Source organism: Pan paniscus, chromosome 16, assembly GCF_029289425.2.
Source record: "Pan paniscus chromosome 16, NHGRI_mPanPan1-v2.0_pri, whole genome shotgun sequence".
Lineage (NCBI taxonomy): Eukaryota > Metazoa > Chordata > Mammalia > Primates > Hominidae > Pan > Pan paniscus.
In genome coordinates this window covers 29,247,826-29,273,344 of record NC_073265.2, presented here as the reverse complement: position 1 = coordinate 29,273,344, position 25,519 = coordinate 29,247,826, and the positions used below count along the sequence as shown (strand labels likewise).

At 40.9% G+C, this 25,519-nt stretch overlaps 1 protein-coding gene across 5 annotated transcripts in view; it reads right to left on the bottom strand.

Annotated features, from left to right (window-relative positions):
- Positions 1 to 17: 17 nt before the first annotated feature.
- EIF2AK4 (eukaryotic translation initiation factor 2 alpha kinase 4) overlaps positions 18 to 25,519 on the bottom strand; it is a 101,540-nt gene continuing 76,038 nt past the window's right edge. Inside the window, exons 27-40 of one of the 5 annotated variants that reach the window (XR_004666470.3) lie at positions 24,296 to 24,361; positions 18,973 to 19,143; positions 18,403 to 18,537; positions 16,448 to 16,555; positions 14,622 to 14,750; positions 13,058 to 13,144; positions 9,545 to 9,657; positions 6,160 to 6,218; positions 5,170 to 5,267; positions 3,355 to 3,423; positions 2,791 to 2,835; positions 1,159 to 1,277; positions 924 to 1,034; positions 448 to 584 (exon numbers count right to left, since the gene is read on the bottom strand). Coding sequence is in view for 4 of the 5 variants with exons in the window: in XM_024925587.4 (XP_024781355.2) it covers positions 527 to 584; positions 1,159 to 1,277; positions 2,791 to 2,835; positions 3,355 to 3,423; positions 5,170 to 5,267; positions 6,160 to 6,218; positions 9,545 to 9,657; positions 13,058 to 13,144; positions 14,622 to 14,750; positions 16,448 to 16,555; positions 18,403 to 18,537; positions 18,973 to 19,143; positions 24,296 to 24,361 (1,257 nt within the window). In the remaining variant the exon portion in view is untranslated. Of the gene's footprint in view, positions 585 to 923; positions 1,035 to 1,158; positions 1,278 to 2,790; positions 2,836 to 3,354; positions 3,424 to 5,169; positions 5,268 to 6,159; positions 6,219 to 6,675; positions 7,369 to 9,544; positions 9,658 to 13,057; positions 13,145 to 14,621; positions 14,751 to 16,447; positions 16,556 to 18,402; positions 18,538 to 18,972; positions 19,144 to 24,295; positions 24,362 to 25,519 lie in introns of those variants that run through there. The other 4 variants (XM_024925587.4, XM_034938508.3, XM_034938507.3 and 1 more) reach the window with 4 other exon arrangements.

Genomic DNA, 25,519 nt, shown 5'->3' with positions numbered 1-25,519 from the left:
AATTAAAAAGCAGCAGGTATATGAAAGCATTTATTATATCCCAAAAGATAAATTTATAATATATTACACATGAAAAACTAACAAAGCTCAACTTTGTAGGACAGCTTCTTAGAAAAAAATTTTTTTTTCTTATTTTTTTAAGACAGACAGGGTCTTGCTCTGTTGTCCCAGACTGGAGTGCAGTGGCGCAGTCGCAGCTCACTGCAGCCTCAACCTCCTGAGGCTCAGATGATCCATCTCAGCCTCTGGAGTAGCTGGGACTACAGGCATGTGCCACCATGCCCAACTAATTTTTTTAGTTTTTATAGAGATGGGGTCTTGCTTTGTTGCTCAGGCTGCTCTCAAACTCCTGGTTTCAAGCAGTCTTCCTGCCTTGGCTTCCCAAAGTGCTGGGATTACAGGTGTGAGCCACTGCACCCAGCCTCTTCTTAGAATTTAATTTTAAATTACGATGAATGTACAACATTCCATTATTCCAGTATAAGCCTCTGTCTGTTTGAATGAGGTTAACGACAGTTCTTTAGGGTTAAAATAAGATTCTGTAGTAGTCATCTCTATAGCTGTACAGAAATAGCACAGACACCCTGCAAAAGAAAAGAAAAGATTATAAGGACAGATTCAGTTTAATGAGTGAAGAACAGAGCTAATAAATTTTTATAACACCTGTAGGAGCTTTATTTAAGCAAAAACAAGATGGAAGGCTAGTCATTAAAAAATTATATAGGTTTTATACAAGGTGTGACTGACGGGGGTCTGTAGTATAAGGTCCTAATAAGGAGATAACCATTCACCTCATAGGCTTCCTTGTTGCCTTTTAAGTGTATGATAACATGAATGATTGATTGGCATTATGACATAAGGACATACAGCAAAGTAGTCATGGTTATTTTCTTTGATTTAAACATACTTAGAAAGTGAATTACCTGGGTGAACAAAATTGTAATTGGGACAGCTACTCCTAGGACCCCTGTGTTTTGTTATTGACGAGATCATGACTGTGAGTCACAGTCCAAGCAAGATTTATTGGTTGTCAGCTGCAATTCAAAAGAACAGCTTACCAGGCGTCAAACCTCAACAAGACAACAAAATAATGTCACTCTGAAACCCCGCCCTGAATTTTAACCATGTGAACCCTGCTATGCCCAAGTGATAACTTACTTTTTTTCTACTTTGATGTTATAAATTTCATCACAGACTAATTTGAGGTATCTTTGCTTTGGCAGGCGTGACAGCAGCTGCTTCACAGTTGTGTTAAATGCCTGTTCATCAGCATCCCACTAGGAAAAAAATAGATAAGACTTAACAACAGGTCTCTAGGGTTTACTAGCTGGTTTTTTCTGGGTCACTAATGAAATTCCATTGTCATTTCCCTCTTCAAGTATACCAGGAGAATCAGTAATAGGGAGATAGCAGAACCAGTTAGGAGACTGCTGGGGTTCCTCTGAAGCACCAATTTTCCTTAAAACAAGACTCCCTAATTAGAGCCTGATTAACAATGCTGCAGCCCTAGTGTGCTGATGTGACTTTAGAGCAGTTATTTCTGCCTACTGTTTACTTTTTTTTTTTTTTTTTGAGATGGAGTTTCGGTCTTGTTGCCCAGGCTGGAGTGCAGTGGCACAATCTCGGCTCACTGCAACCTCCACCTCCTAGGTTCAAGTAATTCTTCTGCCTCAGCCTCCCAAGTAGCTGGGATTACAGGCGCCTGCCACTACGCCCGGCTAATTTTTTGTATTTTTAGTAGAGATGGGGTTTCACCATGTTGGCCAGGCTGGTCTCAAACCCCAGACCTCAGGTGATCCACCCACGTCGGCCTCCCAAAGTGCTGGGATTACAGGTGTGAGCCACTGCACCCGGCCTCCATTTACTTTTTGTACAACGGTCATAGCAGCTCTTAAGTATATCCATTTGACTGGATCATAAATCAGTACACTGCCAGTATAGTGGTATATGCTTATTTGTAAGAGAACAACAAATGATATATAAAATACTAGTTCTAGGGCTAAGTTCACTATTAATCTAATTTAATTTGTGACTAAACACTGGATAGACAAAAAAGTATTCTTTGATATGACATGTTGCAAAAGTCACCTGTAGCTATGACTATAGTTGAGTGTTCTTAATAGCAAAGATAACTATTCAAATTTTTAAAGTTCTTATTTAGGCTATTTGATGATAAAGGGATGTACCTGTAAAAATATATATATATTTATAAAGGACCTAATTAATTTTTACAAAAGGATTTTTTTTTGTATAGTACTAATCTGCAAATGAGCTTCCCTAGCTGGAATGGAGGTTTGAGAGATAGTATAGTATAGTGGTTAAGAACACCGATTCTGCTAGTCTGCTTAGGTTCAAATCCTGGTTCTACTACTTACTAGCTGGGTGACTGTGGGTAAGACATTTAACCTCTCTACTTCCGTACTCTGTAAAGGGATAATAACAGTATCTACATTTTGGGGTGGTTATGATTAAATGAGTTACTACTTGTAAAATGCTTACAACAAGGCCTGCCAGACCCTGACACGTAGTAAAAGCAGTATATGTGTTTTTTTGTTTTTGTTTTTGATAAAATAAGTATCTGAAAAATTAAAAAGTCACTAGAAAAGTATGAGTCCTTCAACATAGGATTTAGGAACATATATGTTACATAAAAGGAAAAATGTTACTAAATTCCTGCAGCTGCCAGAAAAATACTATCACTAATGAATGCCGTCTTCAGTATTTTGGCAAACTAATAGCAAAGATTTGGGATCTTAAAGGCCACAGTGCAGAAGAGTTCATATTGCTTACCTCTAATGATAAAAACTGTAATATTGTTTCTTTGGGTAGATCCACCTGTGAATACACACAAATGTACATCAACTCTCAGCAGCACAATACTGCCTTGTGACCATAGTGTCACGTGAAATGCAGCAGTATGAATAGGGTTTGCAGAGTCTGAGATGCTATTGTGCTATAAAAGGGCTTAATGAACTGTGCAGTGATAAGATCTTAGCCCTGGAGAATTAATAAGCAGTGGAAACTGTACTCCCTGTCCCTCTACACCACACCCAAAAGGTCTGACACTGCTACATGTATTCGGTGTAAGCTTAGCAAGGCAAAGGCCTGAAATATGTAGGAAAATGACTTTTGTTTTCATTTTCCTCCCTCTATCTTTCAGAGGAACAAAGAGGAGAAACAGAAAACCTTAAATTTTCCCCCTAGTTCTTAATAGTTTTAAATTGCGTGTAGTTCACATCACAATAAGGCCTGCATCCAAATTCTGTTGACACTGAGCAAAAAAGCTCTGAACCCTGAGGCAACTACTTTGACAGTATGGACAGAAGCCACCTTCAAAATACTAAAGCCACTTACAGCCAGAATTTCAATTTCACTGCTTTTCTGATGTAAGTTGGCAAGGGAGGTCTGAAGTCGAGTTTGTACCTAAATAATAAGAAAATGGAATTCAGAACATGTTAAACCAAGCCATCTTTCTTGCCATCTTATTTCCTATCCCAGGATACAATCACAGGGTAACACACCAAAGCCTAGAAAGGATTCCAAATGGTGTCTAAAGGTTTGCCCTTGGCTGGGTGCAATGGCTCATGCCCGTAATCCCAGCACTTTGGGAGGCCAAGGCTGGGGGATCACCTGAGGTCAGGAGTTCGAGACCAGCCTGGCCAACATGGTGAAACCCCGTCTCTACTGAAAATAGAAAAATTAGCAGGGCATGGTGGCGGGCGCTTATAATACTAGCTATTCGGGAGGCTGAGGCAGGAGAATCGCTTGAACATGGGAGGCAGAGGTTGTGGTGAGCTGATGTTGCGCCACTGCACTCCAGCCTGGGTGACAGAGTGAGACTCTGTCTCAAAAAAAAAAAAAAGATTTGCTCTTAATCCACTCAGAAAGGGGTGTCTAGCAATATGATCTCAGGGGAAATGAGGTTTTTATAACTTATCTTGACCATTTGTTTAATAATCCTTGTCAATTATCTCTTCATAATTTTGAAATGATTCCTTATAAAGGCTCAGTGCAGTGAAACAGTGCACACAGAGACAGAGAGATGATAGTATGAAGCTAAATTGGGAAAAAGGGAGAGGTGGCAGCAATGAGGACATGGCATGAGAACTGAAACTTGGTAGGTGATGAAGGCAGTAGGAAGATGGGAAAAATAGGTTTCCACCCAAATCCTGAGAAACAGCTAGAAGAGCTTACAAAAATAAAGTACCTGATTTTTGTATTTCAGTCTGATTACATTTCTAAAATTGACTGCTCTCTTTTAACACTCACTCTTTTGCATATGTCCACAGCATACTCTAACATTCATATTCTATAAATTTAACTCAGTGTTCTACTGTAGTTATTTTATTTTATTTTGAGACAAAGTCTTGCTCTGTTGCCCAGGCTGGAGTGTAGTGCCATGATCTTGGCTCACTGCAATCTCTGCCTCCCCATTTCAAGCAATTCTCCTGTCTCAGCCTCCCGAGTGGCTGGGCTTACAGGCGTTTGCCACCACGCTTGGCTAATTTTTGTATTTTTAGTAGAGACAGGGTTTCACCATGTTGGCCAGGGTGGTCTCGAACTCCTGACCTCAAGTGATCCGCCCTCCTCGGCCTCCCAAAGTGCTGGGATTACAGGCATAAGCCACCGCACCTGGCCTATATTTATTTGCTTTTATTATTCTCTATATAATGCATATGCTTCTAAGTTATAAACTCTTTTGAGGACTGGGGCCATGTTAATGTTTTCTACATTTTACACAGCCCTTAGCACACCAGTAGGCATATAGCAAATGCCGAAACCATGTATGGAATGAGAAGCCTGCCTTAAGTCTTGTCATCGGCCTCTTCTACTTTGCTATTTAGAGCACAAACAAACCTCAACTACCTTTAGAGCCAGATTAGATAGTTTTCATTTAGATGCAGTCACTCTGACAACAGCTGCCTTCAGGTGCCCACAGTGCACAATGGCCCCTCTCTGAAGGACAGATGGGAATCCTGGAGCCAGAGAGAAGCTTTGTATTGATAACGCTTTCAGAAGCCACCCAGTTAGGCAAGTTGGAAGAAAAATTTTTTTCTTGGAAAAAATATTTCCAAGAAATTCCATGTTTATCTTATTTTCCTTTCCTGTTGTTGTTTTTCTCTTCTGTAACTCATATTAGAAAGCCAAAGAAACCCTGACCCAGTGTACCTGAGTTTCATAGCGCCTCCTAGTGCTGGCTGACAGCTTCTCCGGGGCTAGCACACTCACGATGGGAACCACTGTTGCTCCATGGATTTCAAACAAACCTGAGACAAAGAGAGTTTCAGAATTTATGGCCTTATCTGGTCCCACTTTCTACAACATACTACAGAGAGATGGCAGAGTTTATTAGTAGACATCCTGTCGTGATTCTAAGGGCTAGATCACGACTGGGCTGTGTTTTCTATCCCTACAACCATCTGCACCGGATAGGTGAGGAGCCCAGAACCCCAACACCCAGCAGTTTTGATGCTTCTCTCCTCAGGCAGGGGTTGGGGGGTGGTGGAAGGGGCAGGGAGGCAACAGGAGTCATCAAAACCTCAGGGGCCTAAGAAAATCAAGCTGAATATCACCAAACCTGCATACTTCTTTAAATTCCTGCAAGAATTGGAAATCTGATGGCAACACAAAGTTAGTGCTAACAGAAGTGAATGGGAAAGACTCAATTCTGTTAAAAGCCAAATATGTCTTCTCATGGCCTTAATTGGAACACTTCTTTGAAAAAGAAGTAAGGTTGCTAGAGGTGACGAAAGTAAAGGCATAACTATCACCACTGTGCCCTCTTGGCTTTCACGAAAACAAAAATGTGTATAGTGTCCTTCTTCAAGGGATTTCAAAATACTTCCTTCAATCCTCTGTTATGAGGAAAATCTCCAGGAAAATTATACACATTTCACTTGTACAATAAATTGAGTAAAAGGAAGATTAAATCACTTGTAAAAATAAGAGAGTAGAAGAGTCAGCTAAATTCCAGTTGTTTTATCCTTTTCTAGGATGTGGATTTCAAAGCATAGGGATGCATCCCATGTGGTACAATTTATTGCATATATGTTATTTTAAAAATAGATTTCCAGTGTCACAAGCAGTTAGCCACTGTAATAAGTGCTTAGAGCAAACATATAAGCATCATTATGTTCAGATTATAATTAGTAATTATACCTGAAGCATTAGAAAATGACCCCTTCAGATTTTGCACTGCAAGATTATCGGAAGCTTCTCTAAAAACAAGCAAACAAAAACAATTAAAGAACAGTCAATAAGGCACAAGCAACACATAACTTACAGTGAACTACATGTATAGTGAGCCACTTTTCCATTAAATATAAAAACATCTTCTTGATTATTAGTGGGTGGAAAAACAAAAACAAAAAATTTGCATTTAGTTATGCTTTGGTCAAGAGCAAGTAAAAATTATAAAGGATGTCTTTTTAAGTTAACAAATGCCTAAAGAAAACATTCTGATTTATTCAGCTGGGCTTGAAATCCTGGATCCACACAAGAAGCTGATTTCAATGAAATATAATGGGTGTTCTTTCCGCCCCCCTCATAATACAAGGAAACATGAATAACAGCAGCCCCACCTTCATTATGGCAGCAGCCTTGGCAACCACCCACAGGAGAACATTTGGTAAATAAAGATATTCTTTAAAAAGCCGTGAATGGATGTTCTTTCAAATGCTGTGAATTAATTTATAGCCTTTGAGAGAGACAACAGCACTCTATCTTGGGAAAACAGGGGAATAATCATTTGCTGGAGGAAAAACTTTGAACCTTTCCCTGCTAAAACTAAATCCCATGTAGCCTTTTAAGTGTCTTGGTCATGTTCCCCCATACTCACTACTTGGCTATTTCTTGGTTTCTCTTCTAAACCTCTGTCTTTGATTTAGATCTATAATTCCAATACTGGTGATTTCCAGAACATTATGTTCCCTCAGAAACACCTAATGGTGAATTTATTAAGGCTAGGTGCAAATAAGAAGGGGTGGGGGCGTGAGAAGAACAGAGCAAGGTTTGTTTTCTATAAGCCAGGATTTCCCAGTCTTGGTACTACTGAAATTTTAGGCCAGAAAATTCTCTGTTGGGGGGTAGTAGTCCTGTACCCTTTAGGATGTTTTCACAGTATCCCTGGCCTCTCCTAGATACCAGTAAAACTCCCCAGTTGTGACAACCAAAAATGTCTCCATACATTGCCAGATGTGCCCTGGGAAGCAAAATCATTGTTGGTTGAGAATTGCTGATGTAAGCCAGAAAAATTACCGTGTTGTATTTTCTGATAATGAGCATACATATAAGAATTGCTTGAGGCGGGAGAGTTGCTTGAGTCCAGGAGTTGGAGACCAGCCTGGGCAACATAGGGAGATCCTGTCTCTACAAATAATTAAAAAAAATTAGCTGGACAAGGTGGTACATGACTACGGTCCCAGCTACTCAGGAGGCCAAGAAGGGAGGATCACCTGAGCCTGGGAGGTTAAGGCTACAGTGAGTCGTGTATACACCACTGCACTTCAGCCTCGGCAAAAGTGAGACTCTATCTCAAAAAAAAAAAAAAAAAAAAAGAGTTGCAAATATGTAGAAAAGCTTAACAAAGTAATTTAAGATCCCTTGTAATCCCACTAACCAAAACTACAATTAAAAATTTGGTATATTCTTCTAGACATTTTTTTATGTATAGGTTGTATATTTTGTTTAAAACAAAATGGGATTATATATTTGTTGTTGTTGTTGTTCTTTTTGTTTTTTTTTTGAGACGGAGTCTCGCTCTGTCACCCAGGCTGGAGTGCAGTCCATGATCTCCACTCACTGCAAGCTCCACCTCCCGGGTTCACGCCATTCTCCTGCCTCAGCCTCCCGAGTAGCTGGGACTACAGGCGCCCGCCACCATGCCCCGCTAATTTTTTTGTATCTTTAGTAGAGACGGGGTTTCACCGTGTTAGCCAGGATGATCTCGATCTCCTGACCTCATGATCTGCCCTTCTCGGCCTCCCAAAGTGCTGGGATTACAGGCGTGAGCCACCACGCCTGGCCACAAAATGGGATTATATTAAACATCCTATTTATGGACATCTTTCCATGTCAATGAACTCAGCTTTAGTAGAATCATCATTTTTAAAGGCTGCACAATATTTCACCAAATTATCATAATTCAAACAATCTTCTACCAATGTATATTTTGAAATGAGGTTCTCCAAGTGTGGTCTAGAGAATCTTGAAGGTCCCTCATATCCTTTCAAGGGGTCTTGCAAGGTCAAAACTATTTTCATAATAATCCTAAAATATTAATTGCCTTTTCACTCTCATCCTCTCATAAATGTGCAACTGAGTTTTCCAGAGACTATATGATTTGTGGTATCACAACAGATTGAATACATAAACAGATAGGAGAATCGTTTCTTCTACTAAAGTGTTAAAATAGATTACAAAAATGTAAAACAGTGTACTAAAAGATGTGCAAATATTTTAAACAATGCCATTTTCCTTACTAAATTAATTTTCTTTTGGAAAACAGTTGTTTTTCAATAGAAATATGTTATGTTAGCATGTAATGGGGTTATTGTTATTTTTAAATGAATAAATATATTTAAAATGTTTATGTTTTAATATTTATAGACATAACTCACATAAACAAAAGTTCTTTGGGATCCTGAAATAATTTTTAAGGGTGTAAAGGGGTTCTAAGACCAAAAAGTTTGAGAACTGCTGTTATAAATGAGCCTTGATAGACATCTTTAAAATAATTTTTATTATAAATTCCTGAAAGTGGAATTGCTGGGTCAATTTTAAAAAAATGTTTAGTTTTAAGGCTTTTAATTTACTTTGTCAAATTCCTACCCATATGGTTGATACTCCCATCATGAGGAAGTGAGATCTTTTCCCAGAACGTTACATCTTTCAAAGTACACGGACAAAATATTATTGAAATTCACTGATTAGCAGACTGAATAAGATAATGACAGATAGATTTTGGCTCCTGAGGCTTTTCAAAATGATAAAGTATTCTTGGAAATGGTATGAAGAACAAATGTTGAATGTAAGCTATGATTAGTCTCATACAAGATGTTCACACAATTAAACTCCTGATTGAGTTATTCAGAAACAACAGAATGGTTCATTAAAAGTAATCCTGACCTATCTTTGTTTCTCAAAAGCATAAAATTGATTTCTTTCTTTTTGTTTTTCTGAGACAGGGTCTTTCTCTTCACCCAGGCTGGAGTGCAGTGGTATGAACATGGCTCACTGCAGCCTTGACCTCCTCGGCTCAAGCAATCCTCCCACCTCAGCTCCTGAGTAGCTGGGACCATAGGAATGCACCACCATGCCCAGCTAATCAAAAAAAATTTTTTTTTAGAAATGGGGTCTTGGTATGTTGCCCAGGCTGGTCTTGCATTCCTGGCCTCAAGTGATTCCCCAAACTTGGCCTCCCAAAGTGCTGGGATTACAGGTGTGAGCCACAGCACCTGGCTCAAATTGACTTTTAAAATAAATTTACGTAGTTTCCATATAGGTAACTGAAGTCAGTTTTCTCGGCTTTTGTTTCCTAAGTTACCTGCCATTCCTTTCATCAGTGACTTTAGTCCTCAATTTCTGCAGTACATGGTCCACAAGTTCAGTCTCCAGCACACGCTTCTCTGTCTGCCTTTCCTTCTCGAAAGACTTAACCTTAAAAAGAATGAAACGGATCTATCATTTGGAGGTTTCTGAACCCAGAAGACTAGCTCAGAGCACCACAGTAAGACTACTAAATCAATAGTTTGGGTCAGTGGTTCTTAACCAGGGTCAACTTTGCTCCCCAGGGGACATTTAGCAATGTCTGGTGACATTTTTGGATGGTGCAACTGGCATGTAGTAGGTAGCGGTCAGAGATGCTGTTAATGCACAGGACAGCCCCCTACAACAGATAATTATTTGGCCCAAAATGTGAACAGCGCTGCTGTTGAGAAACCCTGGTCTGGACTAGTTTATCACAGATGATAGAATTTTTTTTTTTAAAGGCCAAGATGAATGGGCTCTCATTTCATGTGATTCTTTAACATCTTCCCCTTTAAATCTGGTCAGCCACCAAGGTTTCTCAGATCTCAGCTTTATCTACCACTCCTCCCTCTCCTTTCTAAACCCAAGTCCTGTCATCCCACTTTTATGGCATCTGTCCCTTCATCTTCACTCCCCTGGCCAGCACCCAACCTTGGCCTAGGCTAGTTTGATATTCTTTATACTGCTATCACTGTCTTCAGTTTCTCCCTCACTCTATTCCATGCTACACATCCCTGCAGATTAATTTTTCTCAAACACAACTTTGATGTCTCCTTCTGTTCAAAACATTCGGGGCCTCCCCAATAACTGCTAAATAAAAAAACCAGATTCCTTGGTTGGCATTTGGGCTCTCCATGATGTAGCTATAACCATTTTCTGCTTCTGATCCATCTGTCTCACCCAAAATAGACTATTCAGGGTTGTACCAGAATGGTTCTCTGCTGGCCTGCCTCTATCTTTGTGACAACTACTAAAAGAACTACCATCACCTTTGCAGTTCCCTCTTCCTAAAAGGCCCTTCCAGGACCTATCTATAATCCTACGAATTCTTGAGGGTAGGATAAATCCCAGCACCTTCCTGAAGACTTCACTGCTGCCTCTTATGTAAATCTCCCAGCCTGAGGGACCCTTGGAGAACTTTATCTGTAGGACTCTCATGGCATTTAGCAAATCTCATGGCATTTGGCATTTAGTAGAGACCTCGTCTCTACTAAAAATACAAAAATTAGCCAGTCATGGTGGTGCGTGCCTGTAGTCCCAGCTACTCGGGAGGCTGAGGTGGGAGGATCATTGATCCTGGGAGACAGGTTCCAGTAAGCCGAGATCGAGCCACTGCACTCCAACATAGGTGAGTGAGACCCTGTCTCAAAAAAAAAAAAAAAAAAAAAAAAGCCAGGATTCTCAGAGCAAAAAAAAAAAAAAAAAAAAAAAGGAGGCTGGGCGCAGTGGCTCACGCCTCTAATCCCAGCACTTTGGGGGGCTGAGGCGGGTGGATCATGAGGTCAGGAGCTCGAGACCAGCCTGACCAACATGGTGAAACCCTGTCTCTACTAAAAATACAAAAATTAGCTGGGTGTGGTGGTGTGTGCCTATAAACCCAGCTACTCAGGAGGCTGAGGTAGGAGAACTTAGGAGGTGGAGGTTGCAGTGAGTGGAGATTGCACCACTGTACTCCAGCCTGTGCGACAGAGCAAGAATCCGTCTCAAAAAAAAAAAAAAAAAAAAAAAAAAAAGGAAAACTCAACCTAGTGACTGTGTATAAGAAACTCACTTTAAATATAAAGATAGATAAGTTAGCCAGGTAAAGTGGCACACGCCTGTATCCCAGCTGGAGGCTGAGGTGAGAAGATTGCTTGAGCCCAGGAGTTCAAGGCCAGCCTGGTCAACATGATGAGACCCCATCTCTTAAAAAAAAAAAGACAGGTTAAAAATAAAAGGATGGAGAAAGGTAGTGACGTAAACACTAACCAAAAGATTTCAGAACAAGAAATATTACCAGGGATAAGGAATATTTTATAATAATGAAGACAATTCATCAAGAAGATATAAAATCCTAAACATGTATAATAACAAAGCTTCAAATTTTTTTCTGTAAAGGGCCAGATAGGAAATGTTTTAAGCTTTGAGGGCCATACATAGCTTGAGTCACACACTCTCCTTTGTTTGTTGTTGTTTTTCAACAAAGAATGTAAAAATTTCTAGTTCACAGACATATAAAAGTAGGCTATGGGCTGAATTTGGTCCAAGGTATAGTTTGTCAATACCTCATCTAAAGTTCTACCTGAAGAAACTAAAAAAAGAATAAACTAAATCCAAAATAAGCAGAAGGAAGAAAATAGTAATGGATAAGAGTGGAGATGAATAAAATAGAAAACACATGAACAAATAAAAACAGAAAAATCAATGACACCAAAAGCTGGTCCTTGGAAAGACAAAACTGATCAATCTCTAGCCAGGCTGATTAGACAAAAAAGAGGGAGGACACAAATTACCCATATCAGGTCTGAAGGAGGGAGCATCACTGCAGATCCTACAGACAGTGAAACAATAACAGGGGAATATCTGAAAACTCAGACGAAATGGAAAAGTTCCGGGAAAGATATAAACTACCAAAGCTGCCTCTAGAAGAAAGAGGTAACCAGAACAGCTCTATATATAGAAATATTTGAGATTGGACTTCTAATACTAATTGTATACAATATCTTACAGAAAACAGAAGAGGAGAGAACACTCTCCAACTCATTTTATCAGGCCAACATTACCCTGATATCGAAACCAAAAAAAAGTTAGAAGAGAAAAATATTCTTAAGAAAGTTTTTTCCCTTTAAAAATAATTAGAAATAAAGGTTATGAGGTGGTATATTTATGAACACTTTTAGTTGAATACAAAAAAGTAAAATTGGTTACAAAGCAATGAGAGGATATGCCTATCAGCAGATACAACTTTACTTATTCTTATTTTCTTAGCTGGAAAAAGAGAACAAGAGGAGAAAAGTAGGAAAAAACCACAGCCAGTTTTTTTGTTTGTTTTGCTTTTAAAAGCTTTAATGAAGGTGGACTCTCTTCCTTATTTTATACACATTTTCTTCAGCAAGAAACCCAACAACGGCCGGGCGCGGTGGCTGACCCCTGTAATCCCAGCACTTTGGGAGGCCGAGGCGGGCAGATCACGAGGTCAGGAGACCATCCTGGCTAACATGGTGAAACCCCGTCTCCACTAAAAATACAAAAAATTAGCCGGGCGTGGTGGCGGCCACCTGCAGTCCCAGCTACCGGGGAGGCTGAGGCAGAAAAATGGCGAGAACCCGGGAGGCGGAGCTTGCAGTGAGCCGAGATTGCGTCACTGCATTCCAGCCTGGGAGACAGCGAGACTCCGTCTCAAAAAAAAAAAAAGAAACCCAACAATGGAAAGGGAGAGTAGAGGGAACGGATTTCCAGTCACCTACACGGCCCGGGCCTCAGTGTGAAGGCAGGTGCTCCACAGGTAACACCTGACTATTGAATTGTAAAAAATCTCTGACGTCTTTACCTTGACATGGCTTCCTTCTTTATCTGAGACAAGGGCCACATAGGTGATTTCATGATGTCTGCAGTACTCTTGTAATTCCTCTTGGGACTGAAACAAACAAACATAGTAAAGAAAATAAACACAGAGCACCTGGAACAGCTTCAAGTAATTAAGGAGAATGAAAATACTGTTTCCAATTATATTCTCAATGTGAATTACTAAAATGCTGACTTCAGGGGGATATAAATATTAAGCAAGAAGCCGCATAGAATTCAAGGGAGGAACAAGGCCTCTCTTGCCTTCCTTCCCTTCACGATTGTTTAAAGGGGCCATGAATAATCAATCAATAGTAAGAGGTTTTCAAAAGCTTCAAGACTTAATAAAAGATTCCCAAAATTATACAACACAACACAACACACACACACACACACACACGCTGAAAAAGCCTCTGAGGAAAATGAAGGAAACGAAGGAAATAAGGGAAGGTGAAAAGCAGAACTGAAGAAGCAAACCAGGAGGGGGCAGAGAAGCCTGCGGGGATGTCACTGTGCAGGACTGAGGTCACTGGCCACGAGGCTTGGATTTTACTGCAGGACAGAACACTTCTCTAATGATTTATGAAACATGTGAACAAGTAGGACACTGTTCTGTCAAATGATTAAAAATTGTTGCTCAGCACACTTCTGATGTGAATTTTGATACAACACACACACACGAGTAAACAGCAGCAGCTTCAGAAGCCTCCTGGCAGGTAATGTAAACAGAGCAGGTGGGAGGGTGGTGGGTCTGTGTCCCTGGTCATCGCCATGCTCTGGGGCACCTTTAGTGTGGGCGAATGTGGGTACAACCTGGATGATCTCCTGGGAGTGCACCCCTTCTATGGTCTGCTTACACCCTCATTCCAAAGGGCAGGCATGTGTCCTGGGTGCCACTTTCCACACCTCCACACCCACGGCAAGTGTCAGGCCTGCATGCTGTGGGAGGTCTCAGGATACAGAGCCCAAAACACACTAAGCACTGAGTGCCTTCAGAAGTGTGGCAGGCTGGAGTACAGCCCAGCAAAGATGTCCATATCCTCATTCCTAGAACCTGTGAGTGATCAACCAGGATTATCTGGGTGGGCCCAGTGTAATCACAGGGTGCATGTATGAGGGAGCTGGACAGACAAGAGTTAGAGACAGATGTAAGAACAGAAGCACAGGTCAGCGAGGAAGGAGGCGCTTCATTGCTGAGTGTGATGATGGAGGAAGAGGCCATGAGCCAAGGAATGCAGGAGGCCTCCAGGAGCCGGAAAAGGGAAGGACACAGATTCTCCCCTAGAGCTTCCCAGAGGAGCCAGCCCTGTTGAATTTAACCCAGTGAAAGTGCTTTTGGATTTCTGACTTCCAGAAATGTAAGATAATAAATATGTGTTTAAGCCAGTAAGTTTGTGGTAATTGGTTACTGCAGCAATCAGAAACTAACACAGGAGGCAACTCGAATTACAGAGATAAACAGAGTTTGACAGTCTATAGGTGCAGAGGATATTTGCCATGAAAGCCATAGCAATTTGCACTTCACTCACAGGTGCTTTTTGTCCCATTACCTGTGACCAGTCGTACATGATTTCTGCTGTGATGCCTGCTGTCCAGAGTTTCTGGGTTAGGTTGATGGCCCTGGACATAGACATCTGGCCAACACTTACAACCAGGAGGTCACAAGAGCTTATTGTAACCTGGATCAGAAACAGAACGGTTACAGTTAGAGGAGCAAGACTGCAGGCATGGAAGTGAAACCAGCATCAGGTGGGGAGGCAGCACTCTTGGGAAGATGGGCATTCTTGAAATCCTGCATAGAAACACAGCATGCCAAAGACTTTGCTTCAAAACACATTGTAGAAAAAAAAAAAAAGACACACTCAAACAACTTTTTCTTTTTTTTTCTGAGACAGAGTCTCACTCTTGTCACCCAGGCTGGAGTACAGTGGCACGATCTCCGCTCACTGTAACCTCCGCCTCCTGTGTTTAAGCCATTCTCCTGCCTCAGCCTCCAGAGTAGCTGGATTACAGGCGTGCACCACCATGCCCGGCTAAAATAAATAAATAAATATATATACATATATATATATATATATATATATATTTGGTCTTTTTAGTAGGGATGGTGTTCTGCCTTGTTGGCCAGGCTGGTCTCGAACTTCTGGCCTCAAGTGATCCACCTGCCTTGGCCTTATTGGGATATAGCTGGAATTACAGGCATGAGCCACCATGCTCGGCCACAGTAAAAAAAAAAATGTTATATTAGTCTTTCAAGACAGAAATTATTTCAACTACCCTGAGCCATCTGGAAAATACTATTTTTCTCTAGGAAAACTAATCTTGCCTGAAATACAAGGGGGAAAAAAAGCTATTTCTAGCTTTGTAGACCACAGCAGGATTTCTTTTCTTTTCTTTTTTCTTTTTTTTTTTGACAGGGTCTGGCTCTGTTGCCCAAGCTGGAGTGGAAGTGGCATGATTTCACCTCACTGCAACCTCCCCCTCCTGGGTTCAAACGATTCTCCCACCTCAGCCTCCTGAGTAGCTGGAACTACAGGTGCATGGCTAATTAACCACACCCGGCTAATTTTTGTATTTTTTGGTAGAGATGGGGTTTTGCTATGTTGCCCAGGCTAGTCTTGAACTCCTGGGCTCAACGATCTGCCTGCCTCGACCTTCCAAAGTGCTGGGATTATAGGCATGAGCCACCATGCCTGGCCTGAACAAGAAGTTTTGTTAAGAGCCTGTTAACAACTATAACATCTCACATTTATATGGTACATTACAGATAAGGAAAGTGAGTCTAGGGAAGGATGAATTAATTGTCTAAGGCAGAAGTCTTCAACCTTTTTGACACCAGGGACTGGTTTCATGGAAGAAAATTTTTCATGGATGGTGCAGGGGTTGGGAGGGGATGCTTTTGCAATGAAACTATTCCATCTCGGATCATCAGGCATTAGTTAGATTCTCCTAAGGAGCGTGCAGTCTAGATCCCTTCCATGTGCAGTCCACAACAAGGTTCATGCTCCTATAGAATCTAATGCCACCGCTGATCTGACAGGAGGTGGAGCTCAGGTGGTAATGCTTGCTTGCCCGCTGCTCACCTCCTGCTGTGCGGCCCGGTTCGTAACAGGCCCCGGATGGGTACCAGTCCACTGCCTGGGGGTTAGGGACCCCTGGTCTAAGGTCATCCAGCTAGAGAACAGATGATAAGGACTGAAATGCAGGGATTGACGTCAAGTCTTAGGCTTGTCTATCATATTAAAGGTAAGTTTCAAAACCCTACGTCTATAGCTTTCACATGGGAAGCCCCATGTAAATGACTGCAAAAGGCAAATCATACTTTTAGAAATGAAAGACACCTCGAAGTATGCTGGGAAGCCAAGTCAGAACTTACAGATTCCTCCATGTTGAGGACAGCAGCAGATATCTTGTCTATAGCTATGCTGACCCCAATGGCAGTGGGAACTGGTCCCAGAGCTTGTGGCCCTCTAAACTGGGGAATCTGTGGAGAGACACAAACAGTTATGGTTATGAAATAGGAAAGAAACTGTGATTACAGGGAAAACAATGATTAAACAGTGAGCACTCTGTCAGCAGCTCATCATCAAAGAGTTCAACAAAAAGAAATGTGTGTGTGTAGTAAAATAGAGAAGCAAGCACACATGCAAATTTAGAAAAAATATTAACAAATGTTTCATCTAACTCTGCACTGTTCAGTATGGCAGCCACTAGTCACAAGTGACTACTGAGTATTTGAAATATGGCTAATCCAAATTGACACATGCTGTACATGTAAAACACATACTGGCTGCAAAGACTTTGAAAAAAATGTAAAATCCTTGTTAATAATTTTTAGAAGTTTGAGTACATGTTGAAATAATATTTTGGATATACTAAGTTAAATAAGATATATTATAAAATTAATACCACTTGTCTCCTTTTACTTAATGTTACTAAATAATTTAAAATTACAGGTCAGGTGTGGTGGCTCACACCCACAATCCCAGTGCTTTGAAAGGCCAAGGCAGGAGGATTGCTTGCAACCAGGAGTGTGAGATCAGCCTGGACAAAAATGTCCCATAACCTCAAGGACATTCGTGTCACTGGGGTCATAGAAGGAGAGAAAAAAGAGTGTGAGACTGAAAAAAAAAAATCAAAGAATGCCTGAAAAAATCCTCCAAATTCGCAAAAGACATAAACATATAGATTAAGAAGCTAAGCAAACCCTAAACAGGATAAATCCAAAGAAACTCATGCCAAGACACATCATGATTTACTTTGAAACTAAAGACAAAGAAAATAATCTTTAAAGCATCAAGTCAGAAATAACTTTCCTATAGGGGAAAAGTAACTCAAATAACAGCAAATTTCTCATCACAAACCAGAAATTTGGGGTAAATACAATAGACCTTCTCCCCTTGAGTTTTATAATTATATTTAACAGTAAAGTAAAAAATTTAACACTGTTTGATGTGGATCTCAATGTATTAGAAGAAATATTTAAGACAATTATATTATAAATGGGGCATGAGGTAAAGAGACATACAGGGATGTAAAGTTTCTACATTTCATTTGAATTGATAAGATGTTGATATCCATAAATCTCTGTGGTGATGGAATAGTTCTGTACCTTGATTATGGTGGTTGTTGAGGGAATGTACACGTGATAAAATGGAGAAGAATGATGCACATACGTTATACAAATGTCAATTTTCTGGTTTTGATATTTTACTGTACTTATGCAAAGGGTGGTGTGGTGGCTCACACCTATAATCCCAGCACTCTGAGAGGCTGAGGCAGGTGGATTGCTTGAGCTCAGGAGTTTTGAGACCAGCCTGGGCAACATGGCAAAACCCTGTCTCTACTGAAAATACAAAAAATTAGCTGGGTGTGGTGGCGCATGCCTGTAGTCTCAGCTACTCGGGAGGCTAAAGTGAGAGAATCATTTGAGCCCAGGGAGGTCGAGGCTGCTGTGAGCCAAGATTGCGCCATTGCACTCCAACCTGGGTGACAGAGCAAGGCCCTGTCTCCAAAATACATACATATATATATATATACACACACACACACACACACACACACACACACACACACACACACAGAGTAAAGGGTACATGAGCCCTCTCAGTACTATCTTTGCAACTATCTTGCAAAATAATTTTTTAAAGCTTAAACAACTACAAATGTGGTTCACATTATATTTCTATTCCTAGATGAAACATATATTAATAGAAGTATCCAATGATATTACTGGTTCAAATTTTTGGTGTTAGTTTGAAAATTTCAAAATAACAAGTTTAGAAGAAATAAAATTAAGTCAGAGCAAATAAATAAAGGGCAAGCCCTCACCAGCAGGTCATATCTGCCTCCAGCTGCGAGGATTTCAGGTACAGCCCTTTGCCTTCGTTTGATGAAAGCCACAAACTGGAAGATGATTCCATTGTGCTGCTGCACCTTGTAAACCAAGCCCAAATTGATCAAGACCTATAAAGAGAGATGCCACACAAATGTGTCAAGGGTTTGAAATTTAGAATGTGGAATATAATGCTGAAAATGGTGTTTCCCATCAATAGCATCAGAACAATCTATTTAGCATAAACAAAATATTCAGTAAGATCTAGCTCAAAGTCTGTTTAACCATAGCCTGACAAGTAAAATAAATTCTCTTCTCTTTAAGAATAACCACCTCTCTGAGGCTAACATAGTAAGAACTGCTTCATGATAGGAACAGTGGCACTTGCAAAGAAATCCTGATTTAAGCCAAAATTATTACTAAATATCAAATGCTCCAAAACAAGGAAAGCAGTTTTTCTGGAAAAATAAAACACTAACTAGCACTAGTGAAATGAAACACATTTCCTCCCTGTGCTATTAGTAATGCTACACATTTGTACTGCCAGTATCAAACTGTTGCCAAACCTGTAACTTGATGCCGAGTTTCTTCAACAGTCCAACAACCTCCTCTAGGTCTTTTAAGCCATACTTCACCAACTGCGCAATACCTGTTTTCTGTTTTATTAATGAATTTATTGTTGGCATAAGATCTTGCAAATCTCCCTTCTGTTCAATAAACTTGTAGAGTCGACACAGCTGGAAAGCAAAGGGGCACAGTCAGCTGCCCATCCACGGCAGGGGAAGACTCCCTTTGCACCGACTGTGTGCACCTGCAGGAGCAGGAGCACATGGGATGATACGATTATCTTTGTGGTCAAAGATTATTTTAGCCTTTGCCACAATCCTGACTAAGGATTATCCTTTTCCAAAAACTTGAAAGCACCTTGCAGGAATGCTTCAGACACATACTCATGGTTCACTTTTATTCAGATACATTTACTCACACTTAATGCCGACCCCAGCAAAGCAGACCCTGGCACTAGCAGAGCTTCCATGATCTATTTTCAGGCCAGTATTTTTCCTCTTTACCTTTCTTATTCTCATGAATTCCTGTTACTGCAGGCATAGACATGGGGGGACAAGAAGGCAAAGTCTGACTTGTTTTAATACAGAATTAGCTAGAAATTCCCTTCCTTGGCTTGAATCATTCCTATTTGCAACCTTGAGATGTCTTCTCCTGTGGGCAGCCTCCTGATCCTCCCTTCCCTCTCCTCCCACCTGGATGCCAGATCCTGGCTGTCACCAGCTGTACTCATAGACTGCCCCCAGAAGAGGTCAGTGGCTAGAGATGATTGATCTCATGGTCCCTGGTACTCAGCTGGAGTAAGAGGAAACAACCATAGTCATAAAGCCAGAAAGAAAACTCCCAGGAGCTAAAGTAGAAATTATTAAGAAACAAAATTATAGCCATTTTAAGACTGTAGGCAAGTACAACCTAGTTCATCCATAAATTGGCACATGAAACCTAAGGGCTAAATGAAGGCTCAGCTTGACATAGCTTAATCTTAGAGTTAATCATAAATCACTTAAATTTTTAAAAAACCCAAAAAATGTTAAAACCTCCTATAATCCTGATATGGTTTGGCTGTGTCCCTACTCAAATCTCATCTGAATTGTAGCTCCCACAATTCCCATGTGTCATGGGAGGGATCCAGTGGGAGGTAATTGAATCATGTGGGCGGGTCCTTCCCATGATAGTCTCATGATAGTGAATAAGTCTCACAAGATCTGATGGTTTTATAAAGAGGAGTTTCCCTGCACAAGTTCTCTCTCTTTGCCTGCTGCCAACCATGTAAGACATGACTTGTTCCTCTTTGCTTTCCACCATGATTGTGAGGCCTCCTCAGCCACAGAGAACTGTGAGTTCATCAAACCTCTTTCCTTTATAAATTACGCAGTTTCGTGTATGTCTTTATTAGCAGCATGAGAACAAACTAATACAGTAAATTGGTACCGGTAGAGTTGGGCTGTAAAGATACCCAAAAATGTGGAAGTGACTTTGGAACTGGGTAACAGGCAGAGGTTGGAACAGTTTGGAGGGCTCAGAAGAAGACAGGAAAATGTGGGAAAGTTTGGAACTTCCTAGAGACTTGTTGAATGGCTTTGACCAAAATGCTGATAATGATGTGGTCAATGAAATCCAGGCTGAGGTGGTCTCAGATGGAGATGAGGAACTTGTTGGGAACTGAAGTAAAGGTGATTCTTGCTATGTTTTAGCAAAGAGACTGGCAGAATTTTGCCCCTGCCCTAGAGATTTGTGAAACTTTGAACTTGAGGGAGATGATTTTGGGTATCTGGCAGAAGAAATTTCTAAGCAACAAAGCATCAAGAGGTGACTTGGGTGCTGTTAACAGCATTCAGTTTTAAAAGGAAAACAGAGCATAAAAATTCAGAAAATTTGCAGCCTGACAATGAGACAGGAAAAAAACCCCATTCTCTGAGGAAAAATTCAAGCCAGCTGCAGAAATTTGCATAAGTAACAAGGAGCCAAATGTTAATCACCAAAACAATGGGGAAAATGTCTCCAGGGCATGTCAGAGGTCTTCATGGCAGGCCCTCCCATCACAGGCCTGGAGGCCTAGGAGGAAAAAATGGTTTCGTGGGCTGGCCCCAGGGCCCTCCTCCTCTATGTAGCTTAGGGACTTGGTGCCCTGTTTCTAAGCTGCTCCACCCATGGCTAAAGGGGGCCAAGGTACGTACAGCTCAGGCTGTTGCTTCAGAGGGTGCAAGCCCCAAGCTTTGGGAGCTTCCATGTGGTGTTGAGCCTGCAGATGCACAGAAAACAAGAATTGAGGTTTGGGAACCTCCGCCTAGATTACAGAGGATGTATGGAAACGCCTGGATGCCCAGGCAGAAGTTTGCTGCAGGGGTGGGGCTCTTATGGAGAACCTCTGCTAGGGCAGTGCAGAAGGGAAGTGTGGGTTTGCAGCCCCCATACAGAGTCCCTACTAAACGCTAGTCCATGGAAGCATCCAGGAGGGAGGCTGTACCCTGCAAAGCCACAGGTGGGGAGCTGCCCAAGGCCATGGGAGCCTACCCCTGGCATCAGCATCACCTGGTTGTGAGACATGGAGTCAAAGGAGATCATTTTGGAGCTTTAAGATTTGACTGCCCTGCTGGATTCTAGACTTGCATGGGGCCTTTAGCCCCTTTGTTTTGGCCAATTTCTCCCATTTGGAATGGGTGTATTTATCCAATGCCTGTACTCTCATTGTATCCAGGAAGTAACTCACTTGTTTTTGATTTTACGGGCTCATAGGCGGAAGGGACTTGCCTTGTTTCAGATGAGACTTTGGACTGTGGACTTTTGAGTTAATGCTGAAATGAGTTAAGACTGTGGGGGACTGTCAGGAAGGCATGATTGGTTTTGAAATGTGAGGACATGAAATTTGGGAGGGGCCATGGGTAGAATGATATGGTTTAGCTGTGTCCCCACGCAAATTTCATCTTGAACTGTAGTTCCCACAATCCCCCTGTGTCATGGGAGGGACCCAGTGGGAGGTAATTGAATCGTGGGGGCAGGTCCTTCCCATGCTGCTCTTGTGATAATGAATAAGTCTCATGAGATCTGATGGTTTTATAAAGAGGAGTTCCTCTGCACAAGTTCTCTCTCTTTGCCTTCTGCCATCCATATAAGATGTGACTTGCTCCTCCTTGCCTTCTGCCATCCATATAAGACGTGACTTGCTCCTCCTTCCCTTCTGCCATGATTGTGAGGCCTCCCCAGCCATGTGGAACTGTGAGTCCATTAAACCTCTTTCCTTTATAAATTACCCACTCTCGGATATATCTTTATTAGCAGTGTGACAGCAGACTAATAGAGGGATTAAAGATAAAAATTTTGGCTGGATGCAATGGCTTACGCCTGCTATCCCGCTATAAAAAAGAAAAAAAAATTAAGTGGGAGGCTGAGGCAGAAAGATCTCTTGAGCCCAAGAGCTTGAGGTTACAGTGAACTATGATTGTGCCACTGTAATCTAGCCTGCGTGACAGTGCAAGACCCTGTCTCAAAAAAATAAAAAGAAAAAAATTTAAATTTAAAATCATGTATTCGATTTAAAATATTTTTTTAAGAAAATAAAAATGATTTCTTCTCTATAAATTTGAACATTAAATTACCCCAATAATAAACTAGCAGAAGCACTGAAGTCAATATCTCCAGATTTTGGTCCTCACCCTATCATCAACTAACTCCATGTGACTCAGGACAAATCACAACATCTCTTTGGGCCTCAGGTGTCTCATTTGTGAAATAAGAGGACTGGGTCAGATATGTGAAACTCTTTGGCAATATTTCTACTCCCCTTCCTAATACCCTTAGAGTCCATATTAAAATAATCAAAGTACCAAATGCCTTTATTAGATACTATTTTTCTGTTTTTAACTGAATCAAACACGTCTAATTAACACTTAGCATCATCGAATAACCAGTGGTTAGAGATTTAACAGAAAGAAAAGAAGTTGACATGTGAACAACCAATGTGGCTATTACGTCCAAATGTATATTTATAAGACTTTCTTAAAAAAAAAAAGATGTTCTGAAATGTGACTTTAGTTCAAATAACCTTTTGGGTTGGAAACTTGGGTATACAATCATTGAACTGAGCAGTCTTGTACAGATTCTCTGTGCTATTTACACATGGGACTATTTCTGCACATAGGTGTGTGCTGTGTACATGTTTAGATTATATGTAAATACTGTATATTGTCCTTCATATTTGGATATTTAGCTGTTGTATTACTTTGCATATCATTACTATCTCCCCCAATATTAAATATTTAAGATTTAACCTGGCTCAATTTTCAGAACTCCTAGTGCTATGCATCTGGTTTACTTTCCCTACCCGCAAAGGGGTGATTTCTTTGAATTCTGGTTTCCGTGTGCCCTCTGAAAGTTGTTTTACAGAGGTGAGGGCAGATACATGCTGTGCATATCCCCTTATGGCTTTTTAAAGGCCAATATGAACCAAGAAGCTGAATGCAGTCTATGGACTCTTCTTTATATCCCTGCCACTGTGCCTGCCACACTGTAGGTGTCTGAAAGATTGAGTGACTCTTCCTGCCCTGTGTACAATCATATTTTAATCTATCCCATATGTGAATTTTGCTGATCAATGCAAGATCATATAATTGAGTGTCAGACAAGGGGCTAGACAGGTTCCGGGAAATTAAAAAAAAACTTTTCTTATTTAAATATTCAGGAAAATGTACAAAATCCCTGTTGTCTTCTGTTGTTCAGCTACTCAATTAAGTGTGGGTTACTGTACCAAAGATCTGGGATCAATCTGATGCCTACAGAGAGAATATGACCAAACTGTTTACTCCATAAGATTTCCCTTATTGATGATGGGATCAAATGTAAGATTTTAAGATTAAGAGATATACCAGAAAAGCTAGAGCTTTAATTCAACTCTGAGGAGTTAGAAGACATGGAGGTAGGGGAAGGGTAGCTCCCCAGATGAATTTGCAGAATTCTGTGCCTCCTTCTAGTCCTGTATAATCTAATTCAAAAGAGGACAACTGGTATTAGGTATGTTCAGCAGGAGGCTCTACCAGGCACAGCTCTATAAGGGGTGACAAAGAAAAGTATCTGCTGATCAAGAAAGAGCAGGATGATTACAGCATATCAAGAAGAAGCATGGAGAGACATTCTTTGATCACAGCATTAGTTTCTCCCTTCTCCTAATCCCAGAGGTTGCCATGGTACCTAACACTCAAGGGAAAAACTGCATCTGCGAGGTGGTAGGAAGTGCTGGCTGCTACCCTACTGCAACGAGAATTTGGTGACATTTTCTGGTATCACAAAATTACAGAGAAAGCTATAATAATACCATTAGAAGGTACTTACACTATTAGAAGACAAAGACAGATTACAAAATTTAGCTTCCACTTCTCTCCTCGTCAGCTTCTCTGTCTAACATGGAAGAAAAAGGTAACAATGAGAGTCGCGAAATCTGGCCCTGAACGAGACACAATTTCCAGGTGAATTCTAACAATTATAGCCTTAATTTTGAACAAACTGCTCCTAATGGTACAGGATAGATTGAATTCTGTGATTAGAAAATTTTTTTCCCCCAATTCACACAAAACCGTAATTAACTTATTTTAAAATCTGAAAAACCCTGACAAAAGAATTAAAAGGGGAAAGTTGTACTTGCTGAATGGTGAGGTGACCCAGATCTGGACAGGCTTAATGAGGGCATTTGTTTGGGCAGGGAGGGAGTCATTTTGCTCTGGGCTCCCCTAACAAAGGCCAGGCTCTGGGCATTTCATCCCACGCTGGCAGATGTGCCGTAGCCGCAGGACATGAATCAGTAAGAGCTGAAGCCCCTTGCACAATCCCTGGGGTTTCTGCCAGTGTCCGATTGACATCATATTGTATATGTCACTGACAAACAGCAGCAGAGCTTTAGGGGGAGTAAAGAACCACTAAGAAACAAGCAGTAAAGTTTGGGCCATTGATGTGTACCTGCCAGATGAAAGAAAAGCTAGTTAATCCTTTTGGTGTATAAAAACAATAAGCCATTATGTGAGGACTTCCACTACTCTGTCTTAACCATAGACTTTCTGGTGCTGTTAGTTCTTACATCTCCTGGATGCCTCTTATTCATTATGAAAACAAAACTTAACATGAAAAGATATTAGAAAACATAAGCATTCACTTCCATCTTAGCATCATAATATAACACTAATTCATTTTTTCAATGCGTCCCCTTCCAGTCTCTGTACCCGCACATATACCATAAAGTAATGAATACTATGATGTGACTAAATTAGGGAAGAGTAACTGGAGGTGCCATAGCCTCAGTCCCACAGGAAGGAGGTGGTGAATGAGGCCCCACCAGAGTTTGAAGCCATTCTGCCTTAATTCAATCAAGGCAATTCTATACATGACTTTACTGATAAGCACAGGCAGACTGGAAGAATTAAGGGCAAGGCACACTGTTTATTCTCAACACGAACAGTCGCTCTCGGTCTCTAAAGGAAAGGTAATAGCAGCACTGGTGTGAGAATGAAGTGAGTTCATCCATCAGAGGAGCTCAGAACAATGCCTAGCTCACAGAGCGGGGCT